At 44.9% G+C, this 27,387-nt stretch overlaps 1 protein-coding gene across 2 annotated transcripts in view; it reads left to right on the forward strand.

Moving 5' to 3' along the window:
* LOC138282505 (acyl-protein thioesterase 1) overlaps positions 1 to 27,387 on the forward strand; it is a 558,768-nt gene that overhangs the window by 138,663 nt on the left and 392,718 nt on the right. For both annotated transcript variants that reach the window (XM_069220172.1, XM_069220173.1), the window contains exon 3: positions 8,134 to 8,199. In XM_069220172.1, the coding sequence (XP_069076273.1) occupies positions 8,134 to 8,199 (66 nt within the window). The remainder of the gene's footprint in view (positions 1 to 8,133; positions 8,200 to 27,387) is intronic.

Genomic DNA, 27,387 nt, shown 5'->3' on the forward strand with positions numbered 1-27,387 from the left:
CCGCGCTCTTAGCAGCCACCGACAACCTATGCATCATATTGCACCACGGAAGCACGGCTGCACTCATCCTTCTCAACCTCTCCGCTGCATTTGACACCGTCTCCCACTCCATTCTCTGCAACAGACTGCATGACGCCAGCATCTGAGATAAAGCTCTGGATTGGATCTGGTCCTTCCACACTGAAAGAACAGTGTGTCAGACTACCACCGTTCAAGTCAGAACCCAAAGACACATGCTGTAGAGTGCCCCAAGGATCTTCACTCAACCCGACGCTTTTCAACATCTACATGGCCCTGCTTGCCAAGATACCAAACAACAAACGGGCTAAAGATTGTCTACTATGCCAACGACACCCAACTGATCCTCTCCCAGTCCGATGACTCTGCTCAGGCCAAGAGAAACTTCCACAATGGGATGAGAGCAGTCGCCGCCTGGACGGAGGCCAGCTGCCTCCAGCTCAACTCAAACAAAAGAGAGATCCTTGTAATCAGCTCCACCCCTTCTGTCTGTAACGATTGCTTGTGGCCCACCACTCTGGGAAATGCCCCTGCTCCCACAGACCACACGCACAACCTGGGCATCATGCTGGACTCCTCTCTATCCATTACCCACCAAGTCCACGCTGTCTCTTCGTCATGCTTTCACACTCTCTGAATCCTGCTGAAGATTTTCAAGTGGATTCCCTCCGACACGAGAAAGACAGTCACCCACACACTCACCAATAGCAAACTGGATTACGGCATTGCACTCCACGCTGGCATCACCAGGAAACTTCAATCAAGACTACAAAGAGACAAGAATGCAGCAGTCAGACTCATTCTGGACATCCCCCGATACAGCTGCATCTCCTCCCACCTCAGAGACCTACAATGGCTCCCAGTCAACAAGCGCATCACACACAAACTCCTGATCCACACCTACAAGACACTGCACAACATAGGACTGGCATACCTCAACCACTGCCTCTGTCGTAGTTTGACTCTTGCTCTAGGCAAGACTGCTGGTTTAAGGATGACAGTACTTATTTTTGCAGGGGACTATGCCAGTCCTACAACAGGCCGCAACTGTTGCCCCAACCCTCCCGGCTCACAAGCAGTACCTCACCAAAAACCCAAACATTAAAAGGTGATTTGTGGTAGCTTTTACGCATGGACTCAAGAGTACGACATCTCAGGGAGTGTCTTGGCTTAACGGAGATTACCCTTTTCTCACATGAACAACATGTCTCAATCAAACACACTGGGAATGAAGTAAATGAAGTAAAAGCTTAATAGGTTTTTATTAACAATACTGCAATCTACAATAAATTGCATGGGATGCAATTATTAGGATAATGAACAGTGCAAGAAACAAAATTGTGAAAACAAGAGTCTTTAGTACAAAGACCTCCACCATCTTGCAATAACATGAAATGACATGAGATATGATATATGTCCTGATACCTTAGCATGATGAATCTAACCCCTAACCTAAAGAGAACTAGGTGTGATAAACCAAATCTGCCAATGTGGTGTCCATGAGAAGAGCCCCCCAACCCTCATTACCTTGGAATGAGATCTCTAGATCAGCCTCCATGGGGACATGAAGACTGGGTCAGCGTCAAGACGACGTGGACCATCGATAGCAGCGATAGCATCTGGTAGGAATCCCTCTGACTATCTGTGTGAGAAGTTTTTAATACAGATCTGATTGGACCCCTGACGTAGGTCTGTTCCTAAACAATAGATAACAGGTTATGCTTGGGATGGCAGTTTATATAAACAATTCCCTTGAAGGCGCAAAGAGGGAAAGTACCTAATATGAATGCCTTTAGTTTGTTTATCTTTGTCGCTTGATATTGACGCCTTAGCGATGTGGCACTTATAGCATAAAACTAAAACATTGGCGTATCCAATGCAGCCATCTTGAAAGATATAATGTAATTGTGTTAAAACAGAGCAAGCTAAGTAGGGTAAATGTCACTGGGTGACGGGGGCACGAGTCTACAAGCCAGAAGGCTAAGCTAACTCTTGCTTCCCATTAAAAGAAGATAGGGTTCACTACACCTCACCTTTTACGTACCTAACAGACATCTCCATTTCTCCCAGCTCGCCCTTGCAGCTGTCCCCAAGATCCGGAAAAGTACAGCAAGAGGAAGATCTTTCTTCTACCTAGCAGCCCAGACATTGAACACGCTACCCATCAAGTTCAGGCAGACCGCATCACTGAAGCAGTTTAGGAAGGACCTCAAGACCTGGCTCTTCGACTGAGCAACATGCCCACAAACAGGCGCCTTGAGACCCAGTGGGTGATTAGCCACGCTCTACAAATCCATGATTGATTGTCAGCATTTACAGCTTTCAGACTAGCAGAAAAGCTCTCCAGGAAGCACTCATCCCTCACAAAGTACCAGCCTCATACTACCAGAAACATTTGTTCTTCCCTCCCATACAGTCAGTCTCTCACTTCTGACGGCACTTCCAGACCACCAGAGTAGCAGTCTCACACTGCCTGAAGCACTCTAACTTCTTTCACCCACTAGTAGTCACACACTAGTGAAAGCACACTCACCATAGATTATCAGTCTCATTTTATCAACAGCATGTTCACACCTCTCACAAACTAGACCTTTCACTCTACCAATAGCACTCACATTGCTCATAGAGCAGCAGTCATAACCTACCTGCTAATGCCCCAGAGTTGCAGACTCGTACACAGACAGCACTATTATACCCTTTCGCACACCAGCAGTTGCACACTGCCAGAAGCACTATTGCACCAAAGCCAGTAGGTCTGACTGATAACTGAAGACGCCTCATGATTGGTGAGTTCGTATAAGGAACTGTGGATGGGTGAGTGCAAGAATGAAGCTATGGGTGGATGAAAAGAAGCAGACATTCATGGATGAGCTGGTGAGTACAAGAATGCTAACCGATTAAGAGCATTGACAGAAGGATGATTGATTGAATTGATTGAAGAATTCAGGCACTTTAGTTTATAAGCCAGAACTATACACTATACTTATATTGTTAGTGGTAAGGTTGGTCATTTTGTTAGTTTTGATAAATAAAACTAAGCAAAACAGTAATCCAGGATAAAGTAACTTGTCAAGTCAAGTCAAGCCAAGACAAAATTTATTCGGCTTTCAACAAGCCATAAAAGTATCAAGTAAAAAACACATCTATGTATATAAACACAATAAATATGTAAAATAATAAAAATAGATGATAAAGTGTTAGAACAAGTCCTTAAATTATCCATATACAAATAATTAAACCTTGATGAATTTGGGCCAGTACGCCCATGAACGTCCTTGCGGCTAATCCTGAAAATAAAATTTACCAAAGATTCCACACATTTCAATCAAATTAGTCCGATACGCCCATAGTCTTCCTTACACTCAGTACTAAACATAGAAAGTTTGCCAGGATTCCACACATTTCAGTAGAGGATAAAACCTGTAGACTAAAATATGCATCACGACACTGGCGCAAATTAATCAATCTTAAGAAAGGCAATAATAGACGTTTTCTATGTTTGTCACAAAATGTACAGAAGAGGACCACGTGCATCGTGGATTGGGCTGACTTCGCATCACAAGGACAAAGTGTTAGAGGTGTACTCCAGTCATTCATGATCGGGAAGGTTACTAGATGATGGAAAGTGTCTAAACGTAGTCTTGTAAGGACGAAACGATGTTGAGGGTTTGTCACATTTGCTAAGTAAGGCTGCATGGCTTCCGTGGACAAAATTAGTTGATTAGATATGACGCTAGTTTTTTTTAATTCAACTTCTCATCGCTGTTCTTCCAGGTGTTTCAATGTCAAAGCCCTCAGTTCTTTCCTGGATATATTTTCCAGTGATTCTGGGTTCATATAATAGTCTTTACAGCCCATGTCTCCAAAGAAGGTCATAATATATCTCAACCAGGGAACTCTTTGTGAGTATGTTAGCCTCATGCAATCTGATAAAATGGTCTTGTTTAACCCAGTGTGCTCAGAGGTCCACACTTTTTGCCATAATAATAATAATGGCTGTATCTTTATCAGATCAGCTACAAAAGGAACCCCTAATTCCGTGTGACTAATATATGATGAAGTACCATTTGGTACCATTAGTAAGTATCTGAGGAAGTCGTTCTCCACAGTCTGAATCAGGTTACAGTTAGTATACCCCCAAATACCCACTCCGTACATAGCCGCCGCAATACACTTAGCTTTGTAGATTTTTACCATATTTTCGGAGGGGTATTCCCCCCTAGCTTTTTTGAAAAAAACTTCAGGGCCGCAGTTGTTTTAATAATCTTTTATTTTTTTGTTTTCAGACAATGTGCCCAAGAGCCCTGATTGTCAAACATTATGCCCAGATATGAAAAAGTATGGGCTGTCACCACATTGTCCTTGTGGATGGTAATATTGTAGGTTTTACCCATTTTCCTACCGCAATTCATTGTGAAAGTTTTAGAGCGATTGACTGTAAGTCCCAGATCTGTCATAAAGGTTATACAGGTAGTTACGTTTTTGGAGGGCTAACGGTGTCCTAGCCATAAGTACTGCATCATCTGCATAAAGCAGTACAGGGACAGCACGATTGCCTGTTTGGGGAAGATCTTTGCATTTGCTTGTCAGTGCGCATTCTAAATTATTTATGTATAATGAGAACAAGAGTGGGGCTAGGACGTAGCCTTGGCGCACCCCTCTATGAATGCCAAAAGGCCTGGTGCATTCCCCTCTTGTCCCATACCTTACTCTTGCTCTACCTTTTTTATATATAGGGATAATAATAGAGTCTCGCCACGTCGATGGAGGGCCTTGTTTACAGAAGGCCCTCAGTACCTGCGTCATTAGAGGGCCCCATAGATTTGTGTTTGCTTTATATAAGTCTATTGGGACTCCATCGGGGCCCGGTGCTTTTCCTGCTTTACTTGTGTTTATGGCTTCCACTACTTCCTCTAGGCTGAACAGCTAAGCATGGGCTTTCCCAGGAATCTGGGGCCTTTGGGGAGACCGGAGGGTCTATGTCACTGGGTTGACTATATATTTTGGAGTAATACGTGATCCAGTCCTCTTCCGAGATTGCAGTTTCCATTCTCGGCATATCTCTATTCCCTAGAACCGGAGTGTTTATTATTTTCCAGAAGAGGATATTATCCTTCTCGAGGCTAGCTTTGTGTAGATTTTCCCACAAGTTTCTTCTCACAACAGATTTTCTCTTTTTTATGGCCATCTTGTATGCCTGTCTACAGATTGGTATTTCAGTCGGGCATCTTATTGGGGCACTTAGGGCTTTTTTTAATTTTGTGTGTGCTTTTGTACAGTCGTGATCAAACCAGCCACTTTCTCTTTTTTTTTCCTGCCCTTCCCGACCTAGCGATGAGGGCTTCATTCACTCCTTGCGTTATCTGCTGAAAGGCACTTACATATTTGCCGGGAGCCGTGTCCTCACTAAGGGCGTCTTCGAACGATTGATTATATTCACGTAATAGGTGTTTCAATAAAACCTGTGGATCTATCTGGGACCATCTCAGTACATATCCATTACCTGAGGCTAATACAACATTATTTACCGTCGTGGCCTTATCATCTTTAACCGATGTGGAGGCGGTTAATAGGAGTTCCAAACTCTGAGGGAAATGGTCGCTTAATGCAATGTCATAAATTGTGTGGTTGATAAAATAGTGTGCAAAGTGGGTTGACATTAAAACATAATCAATCACCGTGTCCGCACCCCTTCCATTAAATGTTGGTTTAAACAGTGGTTCTTTAGAATGTAATTCATTTACAAAAGACAGGTTATGTTTTTGGGCCACTGAGTTCATCGCATCTCCTTGGATGGTATGTGAAAAATGGGGCTTTGGGCCAGTCTCTTCAATGTCCCAGCCACACACCTTTTCCGAAGGTTCTTTACAAAGGTGGATGTTAAAATCACCGCCCCATATAATAAAAGTCTCTTGTCTATTATTTGCACATATTTCCTCTATGTTCTCTCCCATCTCTGTTAAAATTTTAAGAACTTCTCTTTTGGTGCATTATTATAAAAATTGATAATTACTAGGTGGATATTCTGATCCAAATTACACTCTATCATTTGGTAGTGTGGTCTCGTAATTTGCATTTTAGATTCTGTAGCCAAGACTTGTTAGAAATATATGTGCATAAACCTCCTTTTGGCCCACCATGACTGGTGTGTACAGCTGGTGTGTGGAATGTCTTGTAGCCGTTTATATGGACAGGATTTATAGCCAGGTCTCCTGGAGGCATATGCAGGGGAAATCTTCAATAAAGTTCAACCAGAGCTTATAGTTAACATTCCTGTAAAGTATGACTATTTCCATGTTATGGTGAAATTGGGGACACGCCTTCTCTATGGTTGGTGGGAGTGTTCCACCATCTGTTAAATGAATTGTTGTCAGAGAGGTCTCTCTGATTCAAGTGAGTCTCTACGGTGTTCCTATCAGATCCCACTTGTCAAATTAAATGTCTATACCCTGTGTAAAGCTAAAATCGATTTTAGTAAACCTTGAAAGTTCAGGCCTTGAGGTTGCAGAAATACAACTTAAATAACAAAATGGAGGATATAGCATCCCTTTTCCACCCCCCACATGGATATATCAGATAATTAAAATGAATGGGAAGACAGTAAACTTGCACAATTGCAGTAAAATAGGAGATCAATCAGCTGAAGATTTACTATATGGTGATACGCCTCTTGCCTTCTGTTTTATTCATTGAAAATATGGGCTATCTAATGTAGAAGTTTGTTTTTAGGTGTTAAGTAACCATTACAAAACTGAACTGTAACAATTGCCTGCTAATGTAAATTATTTTTGCCATAAAACAAGAGGGATTGATCGCTCCTTAAATATCCACAGACATATAAATAACATAAAGTAACATTAACGGAAAGTTAAAATTAGAATTCGGACAAAAAGTTAATGATGGTTCATTATTACATTTTTGATTGCCTCACAATTCTCATATTTGAATTGGCTGTTAAACATTACCTAACCCAGTTCTTCACTAGAGAGATTAAAAATTAAGTCTATTTTGCTTTACCAAGATATCTCCTTGCTATTAGATCTGTTGGTCAGTGTTTCCTCGAAGACAGTGCTGTAGGGCTGGAAGAAACCAAGTTAGCGGACGGCACACACATGGTGGCTGTGGTGACTCTCAAGATAATGTGATATTCACATCTAAATAATGGATTAAATTAGATAAATATATGGAACAAATAAAGAAGGAAATTGTACATGGTCTAACCTCACCTCCTTCGATCATTTGATACTTAATAGCAACCTCATCTGCACCTTTTGCTACTCTTATCCTGTCTTCCTTCTTTTCTTTCTTTTCTCTATTGGTATTTTCACATTATCTATTGTATTTCAGATACAATGACATCTCTAATGTAGATCACCTAGTGCCTAATATCACCTACTTTAAATACTTTTCTTTTTAATTTGGAAACTGAGCTGTATGTCAATAACCATGAATTCCTGGGATGGAGAAGATACCCCATAACTGTCTAGCTTCCACATAGATGGATGTGGAACTGGACAAAGTTGAAATTGACACACTCAAAGGAAACAGATTCTCTCAAGATAAACCTTGGTTGTGGTTATGGAGTGTAATAATTTAGTTTTTGTATACTTTGGACCTTGCACTTAAACTTTAAAACATCTTATAAAACATCTTTGATAACTGTATGCAATTTTGAGCTTGTTGGCCTTCACAATACATATTTCCCCCTTTAAAAATAGCAAGGGTGTGCAATATCAGCAAATGTATGGACTGGTGGCTTTATGCCATCTCCACAGTCATCAATTTTAAATTATTTATTTTGAACCATGTAAAGTATTTTCCTGATAGCACATTTTAGCACATTTTAGCATTGGATTTGATATGGAATTACATCGTATACTTCACTACAATATCTTTGCTGGTGTGAAATCTGCTAAAAACGTACTTTATCCTATATATATATATATATATATATATTCAAATACGTGAGAAAAGTTTGTGTCATTGTGTGATTCTGATGTTGTGCTTATTTCTAGTTCTAGATCATTCTAATGCAATGTAATATGCAGAAATAGCATTGTGAGGAAATATTTACATTAATGTGCCTTTAACCTACAATTTATATTTTTTTAACAGGCATGGATGGGCAGAAGCAATGGCAGGCATCAAAAGCCCTCACATAAAATATATATGCCCACATGCGTAAGTTTGTCTATTTTATATTTTGTCTAAATTCTGTAATTTTAAAGTGAAAGAGGGATTGCCATTCTCCTGTTAGAAATGGGGTCTCTAGCTGGCAGAGGTATACACCTTTGTCCAAATAGGTACCACAATCCTAGTCAGGGTAAGCCACACACAATCCAAATTATCCTGTTCCCACCCTCTGGTAGCTTGGCACTGAGCAGTCAGGCTTAACTTAGAAGGCAATGTGTAAAGTATTTGTGCAATAAATCATACAGTAACACAATGAAAACACCACAAAAATACATCACACAGGTTTAGAAAAATATATGATATTTATCTGGTTAAATTAAGGTCAAAACAATAAAGATTCAATAAGCACAAGTTGAGATACCACTTTTGCAAGATTAAAAAAGTGTCTTAAATCTTAGAAATCAACAGCTGTCTCATGGTTTCACAAAGTACCTGGTTTGTGTCCAAAATTACATGCAAGGAGACCGCAGAGGAGAAGATGCGTGGAAAAATAGGGTGTGTGGAGTTTCCAACGTCGAACAGGGGCTGGGTTGTTTCTTTCCACGCTGCAAAGGCCTTTGCGTCGATTTCCGGTGCACAGTCTTGGTTCCTCACTGCGATGCAGGGATCTTTTTGATGCCCAGGGTCGTGATGTTTAAATCCTGGGCATTCAGGACGCAGTCACAGGGTTTTCGTCAATCCGGTAGGTGATGCGTGACATTTTGTATTGCACATCAGGCGTTGCAACGATTCTTCACTGTGTTTGTGGTTGTCTGGGTGAAATGCACAAGGGAGCTGTCAGCCAGCCCAGCTCAGACATTGACTGGGGACAGGCTGTAAGGCACAGATGGATTTGAGTGCAGAGAAATGCCCGCCTTCTATAGGCATTTTTAAAATAGTAATATAAAATCCAACCTCACCAATAAGCAGGATTTTCTATTAACATTCTGGCCATATTACATATGACCTCATTACCCCTTTCTGATCAGAATCTACCATTCAAACAGGATATGATGGTAGTCCTAATGCTATCCTATGACAGGAGCAGGCTTCACAATAGTGGAAAATGAATTTAGGAGTTTTCCACTACCAGGACATATAACACACCCAGCCCTATGGGTTACCTAGGGCCTACCTTTGGGGGGTGACCTGTATGTAGAAAAAGGGGAGTTTAGGGCTTGGCAAGTACTTTTAAATGCCAAGTCAAAGTGGCAGTGACACTGCACACAGAGGCCTTGCAATGGCGGGCCTGAGACACGGTTAAGGAGCTATTTATGTGGATGGTACAATCACTGCTACAGGCCCACTAGTAGCATTTAATTTACAGGCCCATGGCACATATAGTTCACTTTACCGGTGACTTATAAGTAAATTAAATATGCCATTTGAGTATGAGCCAATGTTACCATGTTTTTAGGGAGAGAGCACATGCACTTTAGCACTGGTTAGCAGTGGTAAAGTGTCCAGAGTCCTAAAGCCAGCAAAAATGAGTTCAGAAAAAGAAAAGGAGGAAGGCAAAATGTTTGGGGGTGACCCTGCAGAGAGGCAATTTCCAACTGCTCCTCTCCTTATTATTTGTGGACAATGAAGCACTTAACCACCAACACCTACTTGGCATGACGCTGCTCCAAATACCAGCATTTCCCACAAATCCTTGCTCCGTGGATCTGTCATTGCTGGAAAACTAATTTCTCCCCTAGAACACCCTGTCCTATAAGACACCCACATGTAAAATATCTCTTCATATTTAGGGTTGCGGCTTCCATCTGCACTAACAACTCTTCTGCCGCCATGGATTGCAATCCTTATATTTTCTTCTTAGCTGAAACCAGCAAAAAGTGTCCAAAAAGTGGAGGGAGGCAGGCAAAAAGTTAGGGGAGACCACCTTAAGGCTGTCAGGTCTAACAGGTTTAAATCTGTTTATTGAGTTTAAAGACCGATAAGAAACATTACAAAACTTCTCACCTACATCCACTCGCTGGTGAGGAACAATCGAAAGAAGGGATGGTCAACAATAGAGAGATATAGTAGAGGGGAAAAACAAAGTACTTATTCAGCTAATTAGGTGACCTTTGTAAGAATAGCAATGTGGACCGAATGATGGCAATCTAACAAGAGTGACACATTGGCTCTTTGTTAGAGCTAAGCAAGGGTCGAGTCTTTGGGCGGACTGAGGGGGAGAAATGCATAAATAGGCAGGGCACATTGGTTCCAAAAAATTCCCATGGAAGGAATTTCAAGCCGGGCCCCCATGTTCTATCAAATTGGGACAATTTTTGTTCAACCAAGGGTATTTATTTCTCCATGCCAAGTAAATCCCAGATTTTGTACAATTTAATCGACTGGGTATTTAGTCAGTGACCCATCGTGTCCAAGACCTGTTCGGCAGCACAAAGATCCAAAGAGCCAACATGTAGATTTCAAAGAGTAGTATAAAGCATCTGGGAGACACAAAAGGATATAGCTTGGACACCTAGGAAGCTCAGTGTTGTACATTTTGTCAAAGTCCTCAGTCAAAGACCTCAGCCCGACAGCACTGAAGCTTCGGGCATCGCCAAAGAAGGTGTGTCAGGGTGCCTTCATGACCACAGCCCAGCAAGCAGTGGGCATCCCCATCCCTCTTCCACTGAGCAGTACTTGCAGGTGTGTAATACCAAAAATTAACCCTTGGAGTGAGCCATTTTGTGAACGTCTGACCATTTCTTAGTTGTGAAGGTACGTTCTCATTGTTTCCCCCAGCGCTTTTGTGCTGAGGGTATGACTGGGGCCTGCGCTGTGTTAATAAAGGCATAAATGTCCGAGAGCAGATGCTTATCGAATTTCTAGTAAGAAGCCATTTCTCCCTCTGGGGTGCCCATTATTGTGGGGTCCCTACATGTACCTCTGCAGTGAGCTCCATATAAAGTGCAAAGTGTTGAGGGGCAGCCTTGTCTAGTACCCTGGGCAACATTAAAGGGGGAGGACGTCCGACCATTCACCAGAACCATCGACTTAAGAACGCTATATTTGCACCTAACCCAGCATCTGAACTGCTCACCCAAGCCAACCTTTAGAAGTATTGCAAACAAAAAAAGGCCTGTGTACCCAATCAAACACCTTTTCAGCATCTACTGATAACAATAAGGCTGGTATTCGGGAGAGTTGGGTCTTGTCTAGAAGGTGACATATGCGCTTTGTATTATCGCTGAAGTTCCTCTCTGAAATAAACCCCGCTTGGTCTGGGTCAATAAGGCCATGCATATATGGAGCTAACTGGTTCACCAGAATGGTGGTAAAAATCTTGGGATCCACATTAAGTGAAGAAATTGGCCAGTAGGAGGAACAGTGCACCAGGCCCTTACTGGGTTTGGGCAACACTTTGATGGTGGCAAATTTCATAGTGTCTGTAATTGATCCTATGGTGCTAAAGGAGTTATATAGTCAAGTGAGTGTAGGGGCCGGGCGGGCCGCAAAAAGTTTGTAGAAATTCATGGGCATAGCCATCCTGTCCTGGTGCCCTGCCAGACTGCAAATTGGACATAGCTGACAGCATTTCATCTTCACGAATATTCTGATATAAACATAATGCATCTGGTAAAGGTAGGTGCTCCAAAGGGCATGTGCTAGATCTGAAGAGATATTGTCCTCTGCTAATTCTTCAGTGGAGTAGAGATTGGTGTAAAATTGTTCGAAAGAGGGAGCAATTTGTACATCTTGATCTAGGCGGCTGGCTGGCAGCCCCTCAACCTCAGTTATCCATTGTCGAACAGCTTTAGTCTGCAATCGATGTGCGACCCTGCATAATACTTATGCTTGGTGTGTAAGAGGGCGTATGCTGCTCTGCCGATGTCTAGCGCCTGAAGCTGTAGTCGGTTGGCGGCGTATTGTGTGAGAGCCCGACCGTTTGTGTTCCTTTTTTAGCTCTGTCACTCACCCCTTAAGTGTGGCCGTCTTTATCTCATCTTTCTCTGTTTAAGCGTGCCACCAGAGCAATCAACTGGCTGCGAAGTACAGCTTTCCATGTGTCCCACAGCAGTGTGATGGGCGTGTTTGGGTGATCATTATTTTGCAGAAAATCAGCAATCGAGCTTGTTAACTCTGTGACATGTTCTTCACTAGTTAAGAGTTGATGGTTAAGATGCCAGGTGTGGTGTTTGGGAACAAGGCTTGTAAGAAAGTGCCATTGTTGGCATGGTTACACCCCCCCGCACCCCCCTCACACACACACACACACCCACACACTCTTCTGGCCTAATGTTGATGCCAGCTTTGATTGAAAGTGTGCTGGGATCCTCCTAACCAGGCCCCAGCACCAGTGATCTTTCCCAAAATCTGTACCTTTGTTTCTGCAATAGGCACACCCATGGCACACTGTTAAGTCCCTTGTAAAAGGTACCCATGGTACCAAGGGCCCTGTGGCCATGGAAGGTCCCCAAGGGCTGCAGCATGTATTATGCCACCCTGGGGGAACCCTCACCACCAAGCACATATACACTGCCTTTGCAGCTTGTGTGTGCTGGTGGGGAGAAAAAGGCAAAGTCGACATGACACCCCTCTCAGGGTGCCATGCCCACAAACCACTGCCTATTGCATAGGTAAGTCACCCCTCTAGCAGGCTTTACAGCCCTTAGGCAGGGTGCACTATACCACAAGTGAGAGCATAGCTGCACAATCAATTTGCCCCTACAGTGCTTCAGTCCATTCTTAGACATTGTGAGTGCAGTGTAGCCATATTGAGTATATGGTCTGGGAGTTCGTCATTATGAACTCCACAGCTCCATAATGGCTTCACTGAATACTGGGAAGTTTGGTATCAAACCTCTCAGCAAAATAAACCCACATTGATGCAAATGTGGGATTTATTGAAAAATGCACCCAGAGGGCCATCTTAGAGATGGCCCCTGTATGCTAGCCAAACTACTAGTGCAGGACTGACCGGTCTGTGCCAGCCTGCCACTTTCAGACAAGTTTCTGACCACATGGGGTGAGGGCCTTTGTGCGCTCTGTGGTCAGAAACCAAGCCTGTCCTGGGTGGAGGTGCTTCACACCTCACCCATGCAGGGACTGTAACACCTGGTGGTGAGCCTCAAAGGCTCAAGCTTTGGGTTACAGTGCCCCAGGGCACTCCAGCTAGTGGAGTTGCCCGCCCTCCAGACAAGGCCCCACATTTGGTGGCAAGTCGGGGGGAAATTAGGGAAAACACGGAGGAGTGACCACCCCAGCTAGGACCACACCTAAGGTGTCCAGAGCTGAGGTGACCCCCTCCCTGCAGAATCCTCCATCTTGGTTTGGAGGACAGGGACCAATAGGGTTAGGTTTGTGCCCCCTCTCCCTAAATGGAGTGAACACAAGAAGGGTGTAGTCACTCTGAGGGATAGTAGCCATTGGCTACTGGCTTCTGACCCCTGAAACGCCCCTAAATCCAGGATTTAAGGGCCTCCCTGAACCCAGCTCACCAGATTCATGGTGACCTGACAAGAAAGAAGGACTGCTTAGCTGAACCCCCAGCAGAAAAGAAGGAAGACGAAAACTGACTTGGCCCCAGCCCTACTGGCCTGTCTCCTGCTTCAAAGAACCTGTACACATCCAGCGGGACCAGCAACCTCTGCCAAGCTCAAGAGGACTGCCCTGCACCCAAATGGGCCAAGAACCCCTGTGGACAGCGGCCCTGTCCAAGAAGAAACAACATCCAAGGACTCCAGCACCACTCTAAATGTGTCCTGGCCACTCTGCACTCGACACCCACGGCCCGTGTCCAGGTGGCCCAACCATCTAGAGTGCAGCTACGTTAAACAGGTGACCCTCCTCACTGTCTAGCCTGTGGTTTGCCCGAGTCAACCCCTTGGACCTCGCCTGCAACATCTGAGTGACCCCCAGCGTCCCCTCATAGATAATCATTGGAGACCCAATGTCTTGTTTACAACCTGCACCCAGCCGCTCCAGTGCCGCTGAGGGTGTATGTTTGGTGCCTACGTGTGGTCCCCCGGTGCTCCTCTAAATCCCCCCCCCAGGTCTGCCCTCCGAAGCCACGGGTACTTATCTGCAGGCAGGCCTGATTCTGAGTGCCCCCAGTCTCTATAGGAGCCCACGTTAACTTTGACCTCTGTACCCGGCCGGCCCCGTGTTGCTGGTGGTGGGTGTTTGAGGTTTACTTGAACCCCAACCTGTGAACTTCCTAACTCCTGGGGACTGGAACTGTAAGTTTTGTACCTACCTGCAAATCAATCTAACTTTTCTTCCGCCCAGGAACTGTTTATGAAAAAAAAGATAATTGCCAATATTTCAAAGGCTGTATAATTCATTGATTTCAAACAAGGTACTGTTGATAAATGTGTGAAATACGAATTTATTGAAGTACTTACCTGCAACTTGAATCTTTTGGTTCTAGAAATAAATTAAGAAAATATATTTTTTCTATATAAAAACCATTGGTCTGGAGTTAAGTCATTCAGTGTGTGCTCCTTCTATTGTCTGTGTGTGTGTGTACAACAAACGCTTTGCACTACCCTCTGATAAGCCTAAGTGCTCGACCACACTACCACAAAAGAGAGCATTAGTATTATCTACTTTAGCCTCTGGTAAGCCTCTGGGGAACCCTTGGACTCTGTGCACATTATATCTCATTTTGATGTAGTATATACAGAGCCAGCTTCCTACACAGCTTAATAGACATACGGTGATGTGAAGTGGAGCATGATCAGAAAGCACTGCTGTTCCTATTTCGATTGTAGTGGTGGATGCCAAAAGCCGGGGGTTACAGGATATAGGTCTGGTTGCGCATAAGTCTGGTGCGAAGCCAAGAAGAATGTATAATCCCTCTCTGTGGAGTGGCGATTATGCCATACATTGGTAAGCCCATACATTGTCAGTTGCTCCAGACTTTGTTCACGGAACGCACCCGTTTGTCATACGAACTGTACAGACCTGTCCAGTCCTGTATCAAGGACTAAGTTGAAATCTCTTCCAATTAGGACATCTGTAGTAGTCGTCACCCGACCCAGTGCCTCAAGAATAAAGGTCACCTGGTGGTCGTTTGGTGCATATAGGGTGGCAAGTGTGAAAGTCTATTATCCTAATGTAATTTGAGGTGATAATAGCCTACTGGGGATGTCAACCTGTATCTGAGTCACCCTGCCAGGAAATAGGAGGCTAAAAGATTCGCCACCCCTGCTCTTGTACCTGTGCCAGAGGACAAATATTGTTGATCGAACCATCTGAATCGCAAGCGCTTCCAATCTGCCTGAAAGAGGTGTGTCTCTTGAACCAGACAGATATCACATCTGGACTAGTGCATCATAGACAAGTATACTAAGCGCTTTGCAGGTGCATTATGCCCTGAACATTTTAGCTAATTATGTCAACCATTGGAAATACAGTGTAAGACTGTGTATCTGTGAAAAAACCATGTGCTGTCTGGGCCCGGCTGACCTACATCCCACAATCAAGTGATACACTCAAGCTATATCTCACCTTAAGTGATAGGTAGGGAAAAAGGAAGAAAAGAGTACCATTAAATGGCAGGAACAAGAGGAAACAATAGAACCAAAGCGGTCTTTCCAAAAACCACATCAAACAATTAGATTGGGGTCCGTGACATTCTAGACGGAGCAGGTATCCTCCCGTGGAGCAGGAGACCCCACCATCAGTATATACATCGACCCTGCGCGGTGGAGGTGGGGCCCAAATGCGCTATCCTTCCCATCATAAAAGTGAACAGTAACTTATATCAGTGGAAGGCCCTAAAGTACCATGATAGTAATGAGGTCAACGGTCAATCACTTTCAAGGTCGGAGATGCGATTGTGGAGTTGAAGTTGGCGGAGGAGAGCTGCTCTTTCACTGTGGCTCGCCACCTCGGTGGGCCTGGTTGGTTTCTCCTTCTTCTTTTTCGTAGAGCGCCTGGAGATTATTGATGAAACATGAGGGACTCCTTGCGGGTGAGTGAGACGCATCTTCATCCTGCCGGCATCAGTAGGTAGTATTGCTTGTGCTTCTTCCAAGGTACACACACTGCGTATCTCATTGTTACAGATGAAGGTGCTGCGAAAAGGATGACCCCAGTGGTAGTGCACACCTTTCTTTTGCAATAACTCTGTGGCGGGCGGTAGCAGGCAGTGATAAGGGAAAGGTCTTAATTTAACCAGACTCTGGCACCTTTGAAGTCTACGGGGTTGCGGTCTCATACAGATGCTATAATGGTTTATTTTTGCTGAAATTAGTGTAACCAGGTTAAAATATCATGGGGTTGGCCAGGGGATGTAGCAGGCATCCCCGCACTATCTGTTCGATCCAGCATGATGTCCTGAGGAGCAAGATCTGGGGCAACGTGGTGGAAGAGTCTGTGAGCGTAGTCCTCCATATTCCCCCCCCCCCCCCCCCCCCCCCAGCTGTGTGGACCGGAACTCCCTTAATTCTTATATCGGCCCTTCTGGACTTGTTTTTCCTGGTAATGTAGCGCACGTAACATAGGTTTTCTTGTTCAAAGTTGTTCAAGGCTGGATACTGGATCCCCTAACTCATTAATTTCTCTCATGAGGCCCTTAATGTCCGCAGTTATGTCCTGTTTAAGGGTTGCTATGTCAGCAAGCAAGGCTCCAAAAAGGGTCTTCAGAAAGGCACATGTGACTGGCTCGCCACCATCCATCTGTGTTGTCGCCATCGGTTGCAAGAGGTGCTGAGGGGGTGGCCTCCCCATGGTGATCTACTTTTTATTTTTTTTTTACTTGTGGACTTAATGAGTAGGTCTCTGAAGGAGGTGGCTTTTTTATGGTTATGTGGGCCTGCCATGATTGTCCTAGTGTTAATCACAGAGAGGTATCCACATCAACTGCTTATGTGGCGCCTTGTAGTCAGCCTCTGCTGCGACCACTCCAGGAAGTCTATTCCTCTCAGCCAGGTACTTATCCAAGCTTGGGGGTTATAGTATTTGTGGAGTGCATAGCAAACAGTCTAGTAGCTCTCACCTCTAATGTCTGCTCCAGAGCTCCTGTCACTGCAGATTACACTCCTGGGGGGAGTCACCACCCATCTAAAAGATGGCATGCCACATGCAATGTAGGGGCAGATGCCACAGTGTTACCCTCACCATGCAAAAGTCTGCCACCAGGTGTGGAGTCAACAGCACCCCAGACCCATCTGTGTCACAGGAGTACTTAAGTGAGCCTTCCCCAAGGGGCCTTCGGGTGGATCTCCAACCGGATATTGAACCCCTCTTCACCACACAGCAGTTAGGCCTCACGCCCCTCCTCTAGAGTCGCTTCCAGAGTAGGCTGCCTCACTGCAGTACGCTGCCCGCTGTGTCACGAGCCCTCTGCAACTTCTTCAGGCTGGTGGTTCACGTTTGTATGTGGCAGCCATGTCCCCAGAAAAACGTCAGGGACACATTCCAATGAGCATTCTTGTTGTGTGCTCAGAAGGCTACCAGCAGCCAAGATCTAAGGCAGCGACCACTTTGTTAGCATGCGGAGTTCCAGCCCTGGACATCTAGCAGGCAGCAGCGTGGGCCACTTTGCACACATTTACAAGACACTACTGCCTGGATAGTCAAGTCTGTTGAAACAGGCACTTGGCTTGTTCGGCCCTACAGGACTTTATAGTGTGAAACTGTTTCGCAGACCCACCTTCGGGGAGGTATTGCTTAGGTATTGGTTCTAAGGTAAGGAATCTGCAGCTAGAAGTTGCTATTACATGAATAAGTTCGGTGACCCCTTATCTGGTAGAGCCTCTGTCTAGCTGTACATTCCTTACTGATCCACCTATCCGCCCAGCTCTGCAGATTAATTTCTAGGGACTCGGCTGTTCCCGTTTCAAGGACTTAGTTTTTCACACCAGTGGTCAGTTGATCGTGGCTTCGCACTCCTGGCGTGGAAAGCACAAAAAGAAACTGATGTCTGCACACTGGGGTGGCGCCTATATATTAACTGCGCACATCAGTTCTGGCACAGAACATCCCACGTGGAGTCATATGACGCCACCTACCAGCGCACAGGGGTACTGCTCACAAAAAAAAACTTCCAGATTCAGTCTGACGCTTCAGGATAATTCTAAGATAATTAATCTGGGGCTAGATAGTCCAGATAAGACATCCCCAAAGGTAACTAGTTGTTCTTTAGAGCCCATTGATCTCTTTGCTCTGAGTCGGTCAGAGTCAAGGTGGGTGATGGGTCCTGCATCTCAAGACTCTTACATACCAAAAGTAGGCTTAAGCATGGGTGTATCTTGGCACCTTTTTAGTTTAGCATTGTTTAGCATTTACTTTGTAGACATTGCCTCTGCCTTTCTAAAGGCCAGGTAATCTCCACCATAACTATACTACCATTCTAAGTAAAGTTTGGAATAACTTGTATCTTTAAATGAACTACATGCGTATGATTTAGTGAACACCCTGGTCACCAATCAATCTAAAACAGATTATGGTTTTTTGGTAGGCACACAAATAAGGCCAAAAAGATATGCTAGGTGGTAAACTTTAATTTGAGCAGTGCAGGCCCCTGCAATTATCTAGGAGGTTGACTGACAGAGGCTCTGCAGGATATCAATCTACTTTAAAGAACAGCGATGGCACAATGCCCTTAGCCTTGTGTAGACTGAATGCAGTTACATGGCTCTTTTGCTGAATCCAAAATGAAAGTCACTAGGGTCTAACTTTTACCAACCTTGACCTAAGGCCAATAGGACTTCCTGTCAAAGGGTGTCCCCACTCTGGATCTGTTAAAATACAAGGCCTTTGCTGTAAGAGTACTCTATAGTAAATGAAAACACCTTGCCAGAGATCCATCTGCAACTTGGGTGACACTGCAAGATTTAGCCTGTAAAGCAGCCTTTCTGAAATCTTGTCACATCTGAAATGCTAATTAGGGTTCTCTGACAATAACATTAAAGTTAAATGTTTTTGCGGAAAATGGGCAAAAAAATTCTGAATCTCTGGGTACAATACCTTCACTTGGTATAAAGGAACTGGCAGTATTATCTAGACAGATAGATATTCCACCAAATATAATGTTCTCAAGCTGTCTTCCTCGTTGAATACAAGCAATTGAAACATGATGGCCTGTTACATGAATCCTACAACATATTAAAGTAGTAGTATCTAAAGGAGTCACTAAATTATTTGTGTATACAGACAATCATTTGCATGCATTTTCTTCTGTTCCTTATTAGAAAACTAGGGTAAGCCTGGAGTAATACAGGCATGGAGTCCTTCAATTACAGACTCTGTAGTTACAGAAATAAATGCATCTTACCCCATTTATGCTGCTGTCCAGGGTTATTAGTAGAAACACCAAAGGAGATGTGACCTGGCGATTAGAGCAGCCATCTTTGGAACTGGGAAAGCATGTTCATATGCAAGACTCTGCTCAACATCCTGTGATTCTGAGGGATATTTCTGCTGCATATTCTTCATATTTTTTATATCCCTATTTACTAGACTGGGTCCATAAACTTTGGTGCTTAGTCTCCTCTGCCGGTAGGGAGTGCTTGCTCCATCTCGGCACTGGAAGCAGCGGAGACGTGGCATCATTGGAACTATATAGCTGCACTACTGCTCGCTGTTCCTTTTTTTTTGCGGCTTTTGGCACTGATGCAGAGTTCACTGTGAATGTTCATGTTTTTTAATTATTTTCTTTTCAAAAGTCCTATTATGCTGTGCATATGGGATGTATTCCTCCATAGAAGTCAGGGTTTAAGCTTTGCAAATGCTGCCAGCAGACTAATGTCCGTATCTAACACCCCAGAAGTTCTGCCTGTGGTGCCCAAAGCAGAAGCATGACTCTTAAGCTCAAAGATTGGGCTCATGCACAGTAAGGCCATTGACATCTGCGAGGCTAAACTCTTCAATGTGCGTGTGCCAGGAGCATCTGGCCGAACATCAGTTGAGTTTGACTTTGAAGTTGTGCTCTTTTCTGCCCTCCCTTGTCATTGTATGAGAAGGGGGAGGAAACATAACAAGAAGAGACGGCGATTTACCTCAGCATTGAATATGGTCTTGGGGTGGGTAACCGTGTAATTCCTCTTCATCTGCAGAGTTCCCCCTTGGATCTAGAGCTTGTCTACTCCAACCAAAACCCTCTGCCAACAGTGTCACTGCCTTTGGTGCATGCCTTGCATGCCTCTTGGCCTGTTCCTCTGCTGTTCACATCAACTCCTGTGTCAGCACCAAAACCATTGTCAATTGTGGCACCAGCACCTATTCCACCATACCTGAAGTTTCCAGCATAGGGCTTAGTTCTTGCTTGACAAGATGGCATAGTTCTTGCTTGACAAGATGGCAATATACAGGAATGCAGTGATCCTCTATGGTTCACTGTAGGTCCCATGGGAAGATTTAGGTCTCTGCTTGGAGTACCGCCAACAGACTTATCCTCAGTGCCATTTCACACTAGAGTACTTTCCCAAGGCACCCCTCCAGTGCTGTGCCTTTCAACATGGATCCAGAGCTCACTCCCTCAATTTCTGTCACCTGATAGAAAACATTTACACAAATTCTTACCAGTGTACAAGAGACACGCCCCACCCCTTCCACAAAACAGCATGGTTCAAATCCTGAAGTATTGCCTAAGCAGTGCCCTGCGATAGACCTGCACAAAGTCTATCTCTGGTGTCTCAGCTTCTTGTACATTTCAAAGTTGTGTGACAAGTGCGTTCAGATGAACCTAAAGGCCATCTGGGACCACAAGGCCAAACTGTGTGTCGCTGAGCATCATAGGAAGGCTTTTTCCTGATTGAAGTCCAAGACATGCTCTCAGTCCCAAGGCTGCTCCCCAGAGAGATCTTCATCCCACTCAAAGTCTTCAGACAAGTCCGATAAGGAGCACCTGAAGTTGAAATATGGCTCCCCTTGTTCCTGCCACTCTGGTCAGGAGATGTTGCCTGGAAGTCAGACGCAAGATCTCGGTCGTCCACTGTGAAATAGACCCCTGTGCTAGTCCCAATCCAGCAAGAGTTCCTGGGTCCATCAGCAATACTGCAGCAAGCACAGACCTTCAGAAACGAAATGCTGCAAATTTTTGGTATTCGTCTGGATCCCACCGCAATGCCTTTGGGCACCCTGCATCAGAATTCAGGTTACCATCGGTGAATCCATACCAGATGCAATTACGTCTTCTTTTTTTTTTTTTTTTTTTTTTATAAAAGTTTTTATTAGTTTTGCATACTAACAAATAGCATTGTTGAGAGTTCAAGTGCAGATTCCAAATAGGCAGTATGATATATTTTGCATTATCTCTACAATGCCATCAAATCATAACCCTCCCTTCCAACCTCCCCATTGCACATTCAGGGTGATGTGAGGTGCTCTGTAGGTGCATCATCTTATAGATCACGGTTTGCTCTGTTTTCTGTGTGAGGGTATATCAGAGTGTATACGAGGGGCACCTGTCCCTTAGGTTTATGTCAGTCCCCAATTATCCTATGATGTCAGTCATCCGGGGGCTGCTGGGCGGGCATCCTGACTGTGGAGTATCTGGATGCTTCAGGTCCTCCCCCAGTCCCTCCCATGCTCTGGCCTGGTGCCGATCTCTGTGGGCTTTACAAAGTGAAACTTCTCCCTCATAGCCAGCCCATCTCTCTAGCTTCTGCCTCCAAGTGGTCAGTCCTCTTTGTGATTTCCAGTTTCAAGTTATTTCTCTTTTGGCCAGGAGGAACCCTAGGTCTTGGAACTTAGTTGTTGTTTTCGTCTTAGCCGTTTGTGGGAAGTTGGTCAACAGGCAATAGGCAGGGTTATATAGAATATTGTTATCCACCACCCTGGGCATTGTATTGATGACCCCCTTTCAGTACGTTACAAGGGTGGGGCAAGCCCATATACAGAAAAATTCAGCCCCTATCAGTCCACATCTTGGGCATTTTGTGTCAGTCAAGTTGAAAAATATATTGATACGTCCTGCTGTGAGGTATGACCTGTGCGCTATATAAAAATTGATTAGTTTGACTGTAGCTTTTTGAGAGATTTTAGGCACCCATTCTAGAACGATCGTCCAGCTTTTGTCATCTGAGGGACCTAAGGTCTGCTTCCCACTTGGTTTGTTGAGATAGTAGTAGATAGTAGTGATTGGTTGTTATCTCCCCTTATTCTGTTTATTCAAGTGACTTCTTTGAACGTCCCTGCTGCTGTCGGTATATAAGAGCAGGTGTTATGAGTGGGAGGTTCCACCATCCCCGTCCCCCAATGTTTCGCAGTGCAGCAGTTAAAGCCCTAAGTAAAAGGAAGTGTCTGGGGTGCAAGTCATATTCAACTCTGAATTCTTCAAATGAGAGAAGCGTTCCCTCCCTATTGATGGTCCCGATCGTGGTGATCCCTACGTCTTTCCACTCCTCGATCGCTCCAACCTCCTCCATGTGGGAAGACTGTGAGCATGTCTATTGGCAGTTCTGGGGTGTTTGGGGCTATTGTCCTTGTATTTTGTAGGCACCTGCACTAGCAATACACAATCACCTCGGATTCCGTAGTGGTTCCATCTCTCTATCCCCCTAAGCAAAGCAAGAGCTTTGAGTGTGATCCTATCTGGGGTATCCAGGCACTTTGTACTATCCAGTCGCTGCTGTCACGCTATCCATTGTGTGAAGTATTGCAATTGGGCTGCTAAATATTAGGTTTCAAAGTCTGATAGTGCGAGGCCCCCAGGTCTGGTGGGTCTCTGTAAGGTAGCTAGGCCACCCGCCTGCTGACTGAGCCCCCATAAAAAGGCGATGTCACTGTCTCAAGCTCCCTGAAAAACGCCTGGGGTATTTTAGTGGGTAAGACTGGGAAATAATAAAGTAAAGGGGGTATCGCAATCATTTTTAGAAGTGCTACTCTGCCTATGATCGTACTCCAGAAATTCATATTCTGTGGTAAATTCCTGATTGCTCTCTGGATATTACCGTCCAGAAGATCTGAAGCAGTGTGCTAAATTCTGTTCCCTAGGTTGCTTATGCAGGTAGGTTCCCATTTTAAGACTACCAGAGATGGCAGGGGCCCTGCCCCCGGCCGAGCAGGGAACAAACTAGATTTCAACCAGTTAACCCTTAAGTCCGATATAGACCCAAATTGATCTAAGAGCTGTGTGGCTCCTATGAGGTCCCTATTGCGGTCTTGTTAAAAAAAAAAAAAAAAAAAAGGCAGCGGGTCATTGGCATAGAACTCTATAAAGTGTTGCTCACCTAGCACCACTGGGCCTTGTTAACCCTGTATGTTTCTGGCTCGAGTTGCGAGGTGTTCCAGCGCAAAGAGTAAGGGCGAAAGTGGGCACCCCTGCCTGGTTCAGCGTTTAACCACGTAGTTCACTGAAATGTGTTTACAGTCCTGACCCTAGCTCTAGGGACAGAATACAGCAACTTGGTCCAGTGCAAGAATCCCTCACCCAGGCAAAATCCTTTCATGACCTTATAGAGGTAACCCCGTTCCAGACTATCAAATGCTTTTTCACTATCTACTGTGAAACTGCAGACCGTGCATCCGTGTCTGGGATCTTTTCTAGGATCAACAAATATAAAAGGCTGTGTTGCGGCCCCAGATGAATCCCGCTTGATCTTGGTTGATCAATTTGGTCATATACAGGAGGAATCTGGAGGCTAGTGTCCTAGTTAGGATCTTATAGTCCTCCTTTAATATGGACAGGGGGCGATACATTCATGTCCTGGGGTGGTTTCCCTGGATTCGGTAAAGGTACCACAAGAGCTTCCCTGTTAGTATCAGGCAGTATTCCCAAGGTCTTAGTCTTTTTATATAGATTTACAAGTTTCAGAGCTAACAGTTTTGCACAAGTGGCATAGAACTCCACCGGTAAACTATTGGTTCCTGGCGTTTTACTTCCTGCAACATTACATCACTCCCCAGCCTCCTCTGGTGATAAGGAAGGAAAGTTCAGTAGTGACAAGTAGTCCCTTATCTCTTCTGCAGAGACTAGAGTCCTGCTTTTATATAGGGTTGAATAGTAAATGTGAAATTCCTGGTTAATATCTATCTGTCTATACAGTCTTGCGCCGAAATCCATTTCAAACTCAACTATGGAAGTGCCTCTTTATGTAGGGTTTGCCAGCCAAGCCAGAAGCTGACCGGTTTTGTTGCATGATGCATGTGCTTTAATCATGTAGGCTTTATAGTCAAAGAGCGAAGTCTTGCAGTTTGCTCAGCTGCTTCCTCTCTTGCTTCCAGCAGGGCCAGGTTCCCCGTCTGCTCTTTTTTGGTTGCAATGCTGCACCTATTAGTACTACTTTGAACGTTGCTCTCTCCTTTCCCCTAGTAGTCCCAATCCCTGTGTTATCTTCAAAGTATTGTCTTATACATTGATCTATCTGGTCCCTAAACATGGTCATCTAGGGCCTCAGGTTACAATTTCCATGTGGGGGCAAGGGGAGGAATGTCCCCCCCCCCCCCCCCCCATTGCAGGTGGGGCAGGACCAACTGTGATCCGATAACATCCTAGATAGGTATTCTACATCGTGTATCTGGTGGTGTACCTGTGTACCTCTGGGGTGCAAAGAAAGGTATCTAGTCAATTGTGTTCATTATGTAGTGATGAAAAGAAGGAATAGTCCCTGCCCTGGGGGAGGAGTGTCCACCAGGAATCTAGCAGGCCCTAGTCCTTTTGCCATGTGATTAAAAAAAGCTGAACGTTCTTAAGACTGGTGAGTTGCCCAATGGTGGGTGTGAACGATCGTCTGTAGTTAGTCACTCCACACAGTTAAAGTCCCCCCTCATGATTATTTCCCCCCATTAGGTAGGGTGCAAGGAGTCTGGATAGGTCTGTCAGAATTCCCTCCTGGTTTGAGTTTGGGGCATAGACATTTATTGTAATGTCCCTCCCGTCCACTTGGCCCGCTACTGTAATGTATCGACCATCAGGATCTATGATATGGCTACTGTGTTGAAATGGCACCCATGGACGAATCCAAATCGGCACTCCTCTAGCAAATGCTGAGTAATTTGTGTAATATACTTGGCCCTGCCAACTGCAGTGTAGTGCAGCTCCCTCTTTGTTCATGATGTGGGTCACCTAGAGGAGTCTCTTTTGCGCTCCTTGTCTGACCAGAAAGGAAAAGACCTTATAGAGTTTGGACATGGTGTGTATTCCCCTCACATTCCAAGATATTAGTTTGTATTGTGTGGGTGTAATCAACCTAACCTGTATTAGGGAACCCTAGTTGGCTCCCATGATCGGAGATAAGTGAGACTACCCAGAGCCCATTTGAACTGAAGTAAGAAGTGTTCCCTGGTGCACCATGAGCAATATGTATCCCAGCATAGAACAAGTGAACTCCCAAACCCCAGGAGAGTTAAATGCACCTTCCCGGTCCAATCCATCATGAAATCTAAAGTCATAGTGGGTGAGCCCAACACAATACATAAGCAGGTGTGACAAGTAACCAGTTCGGCCCACAACTTGGGGACCTGAACCCCCACCCACTTCAGCGTTCACGCAAAGGATAGGAGTATGATCCTTCAGGACCTATATCGTCAGGTGTCATCCATGTGAGGGTTCATTGCGATTGTCGGAAACATTGCAGCATTTTCGGGACCAGTAATTCTCTGATCCAGTTCTCTAGGATATCCTATCCTGACCTACACCTTTTCGGGAAGCCTGATGATCAGTACATTATTCCATTGGGAGCGATTTTCTCCATCCTCCGCTCGTTGTTAGAATATATGAACTTTGTTTTCCATTGTTGTCATCTTCTCCTTGACTTCGCAAAGCTCAGGGGCGAGTTCTGAGAACTTTCGCTCCATAGAGGCGCTTTCTGCTAGATGGTGATGGTCATCCTTTAGTATTCCAAATTCGGCTCCTAATGTATCATTTTTGGTCTCCAAGACTTCCCTGTTTGTGTTGATCCTCTGAAGGATATCCTGCAGAGTGGGACACTCTACCACAGTGCTTGGTCACTCAGATGGTGGGTTTCCACCCTTTTCCCAGTGTTGCGCTCTACTGTCATGTCCCGCTTCTTAGTGTATTTACCCAGGAGTTTGCTCCAGACCAGTAGTGCAAGGTTCGTGTGATTGGTCCTCTTGGCACTGGCACTGCCCAGTGGCTCAGCAGACTTTCTGTTACTTGCACATTCGTGCCGTGTGCATGGGGACATGTCACAGCAGTATCTCTGCAGAGGTCCACTGCACATTTTCAGTCTAGGTCTGGCTTCTCACAATGGGTGTTAGCCTTGCCCATCTGATTTCCCACCTCTGAGTCCAACCTAGCTCCATCCAGGATGAAGCAGTGGGACATTTGTGCTGCTTCGGAACCTCGTTGCACGTGCACCAAGTCACGGAGACCCAGTTCTAGCTGCACAATTTTTTAGCTCTTTAGTAGTGAGAGTTGCTGATCAAACTAGGTTGTGTTTTTTAGCGCCAAGTAAATAAGTCCTTTCTTGGTGGAAGGCACGATCACAGTAGGGGGTGGAGGGAGGCCCTTACGACTCCAACAAACCACTCATGGTGCACAGTAAAGCCCAGTGGAGCTGTTTGCAAGTATTCATGAGGTACAGGCCCACTGTGTGGGACAACAGATGCCTTCAGGGTCATAAGTGCTTTGAGATTCTGTGCTTTGGGATTAAGAGGGAACACTGGTCTTCCATCTGGTGGCCTAAAGAGTGTGGCACTCTCCCTGTGCCAGGGTCTACCTCGAGGAATTTAGGATTACTGTTTGACGATCAATTGTCGTTCAAACCTCAGGTCAATCAGATAATCAAGACCTGCATGTGGACTCTGAAGAAATTAAAGAAAGTGTTTCCTTTTATTCCACAATCCTGCAGAATTACTGCTACTCTGGCTCTAGTCATTTCCAGATTGGATTACGGGAATGCGCTTCTGCTCAACTTGGATAAAGAATCACTGAATAAGCTACAGTTGATGCAGAACACTGCTGCTAGGCTTTTACTGAAACTGCCCCGCGGGGCCTCTGTTAAGAGGTGCCTCAGAAATCTACATTGGCTTCCGGTAGCCCAGCGGATCTCTTTTAAGGCTCTCTGCATTACTCACAAGGCTGTCCATGGGATTGGGCCTAAGGCACTAACCACCAAGCTGCAATGGTATAGACCTAATAGGCTGTTGCGATCTGCCTCTGCCTATCGAATCCAAACTCCCCGCACCAAGAAGGCGAAGTGGGGAGATAGAGCGTTCACCATTGCGGCTGCTAAAACTTGGAACTCACTCCCACTGGATCTAAGGCAAGAACACAATTATCTAACATTTAGGAGACGGGTCAAGACTTGGCTCTTCCCGCAATAAGTTTTGGAGTCTCCTTGGTAG

Source organism: Pleurodeles waltl, chromosome 2_2, assembly GCF_031143425.1.
Source record: "Pleurodeles waltl isolate 20211129_DDA chromosome 2_2, aPleWal1.hap1.20221129, whole genome shotgun sequence".
Lineage (NCBI taxonomy): Eukaryota > Metazoa > Chordata > Amphibia > Caudata > Salamandridae > Pleurodeles > Pleurodeles waltl.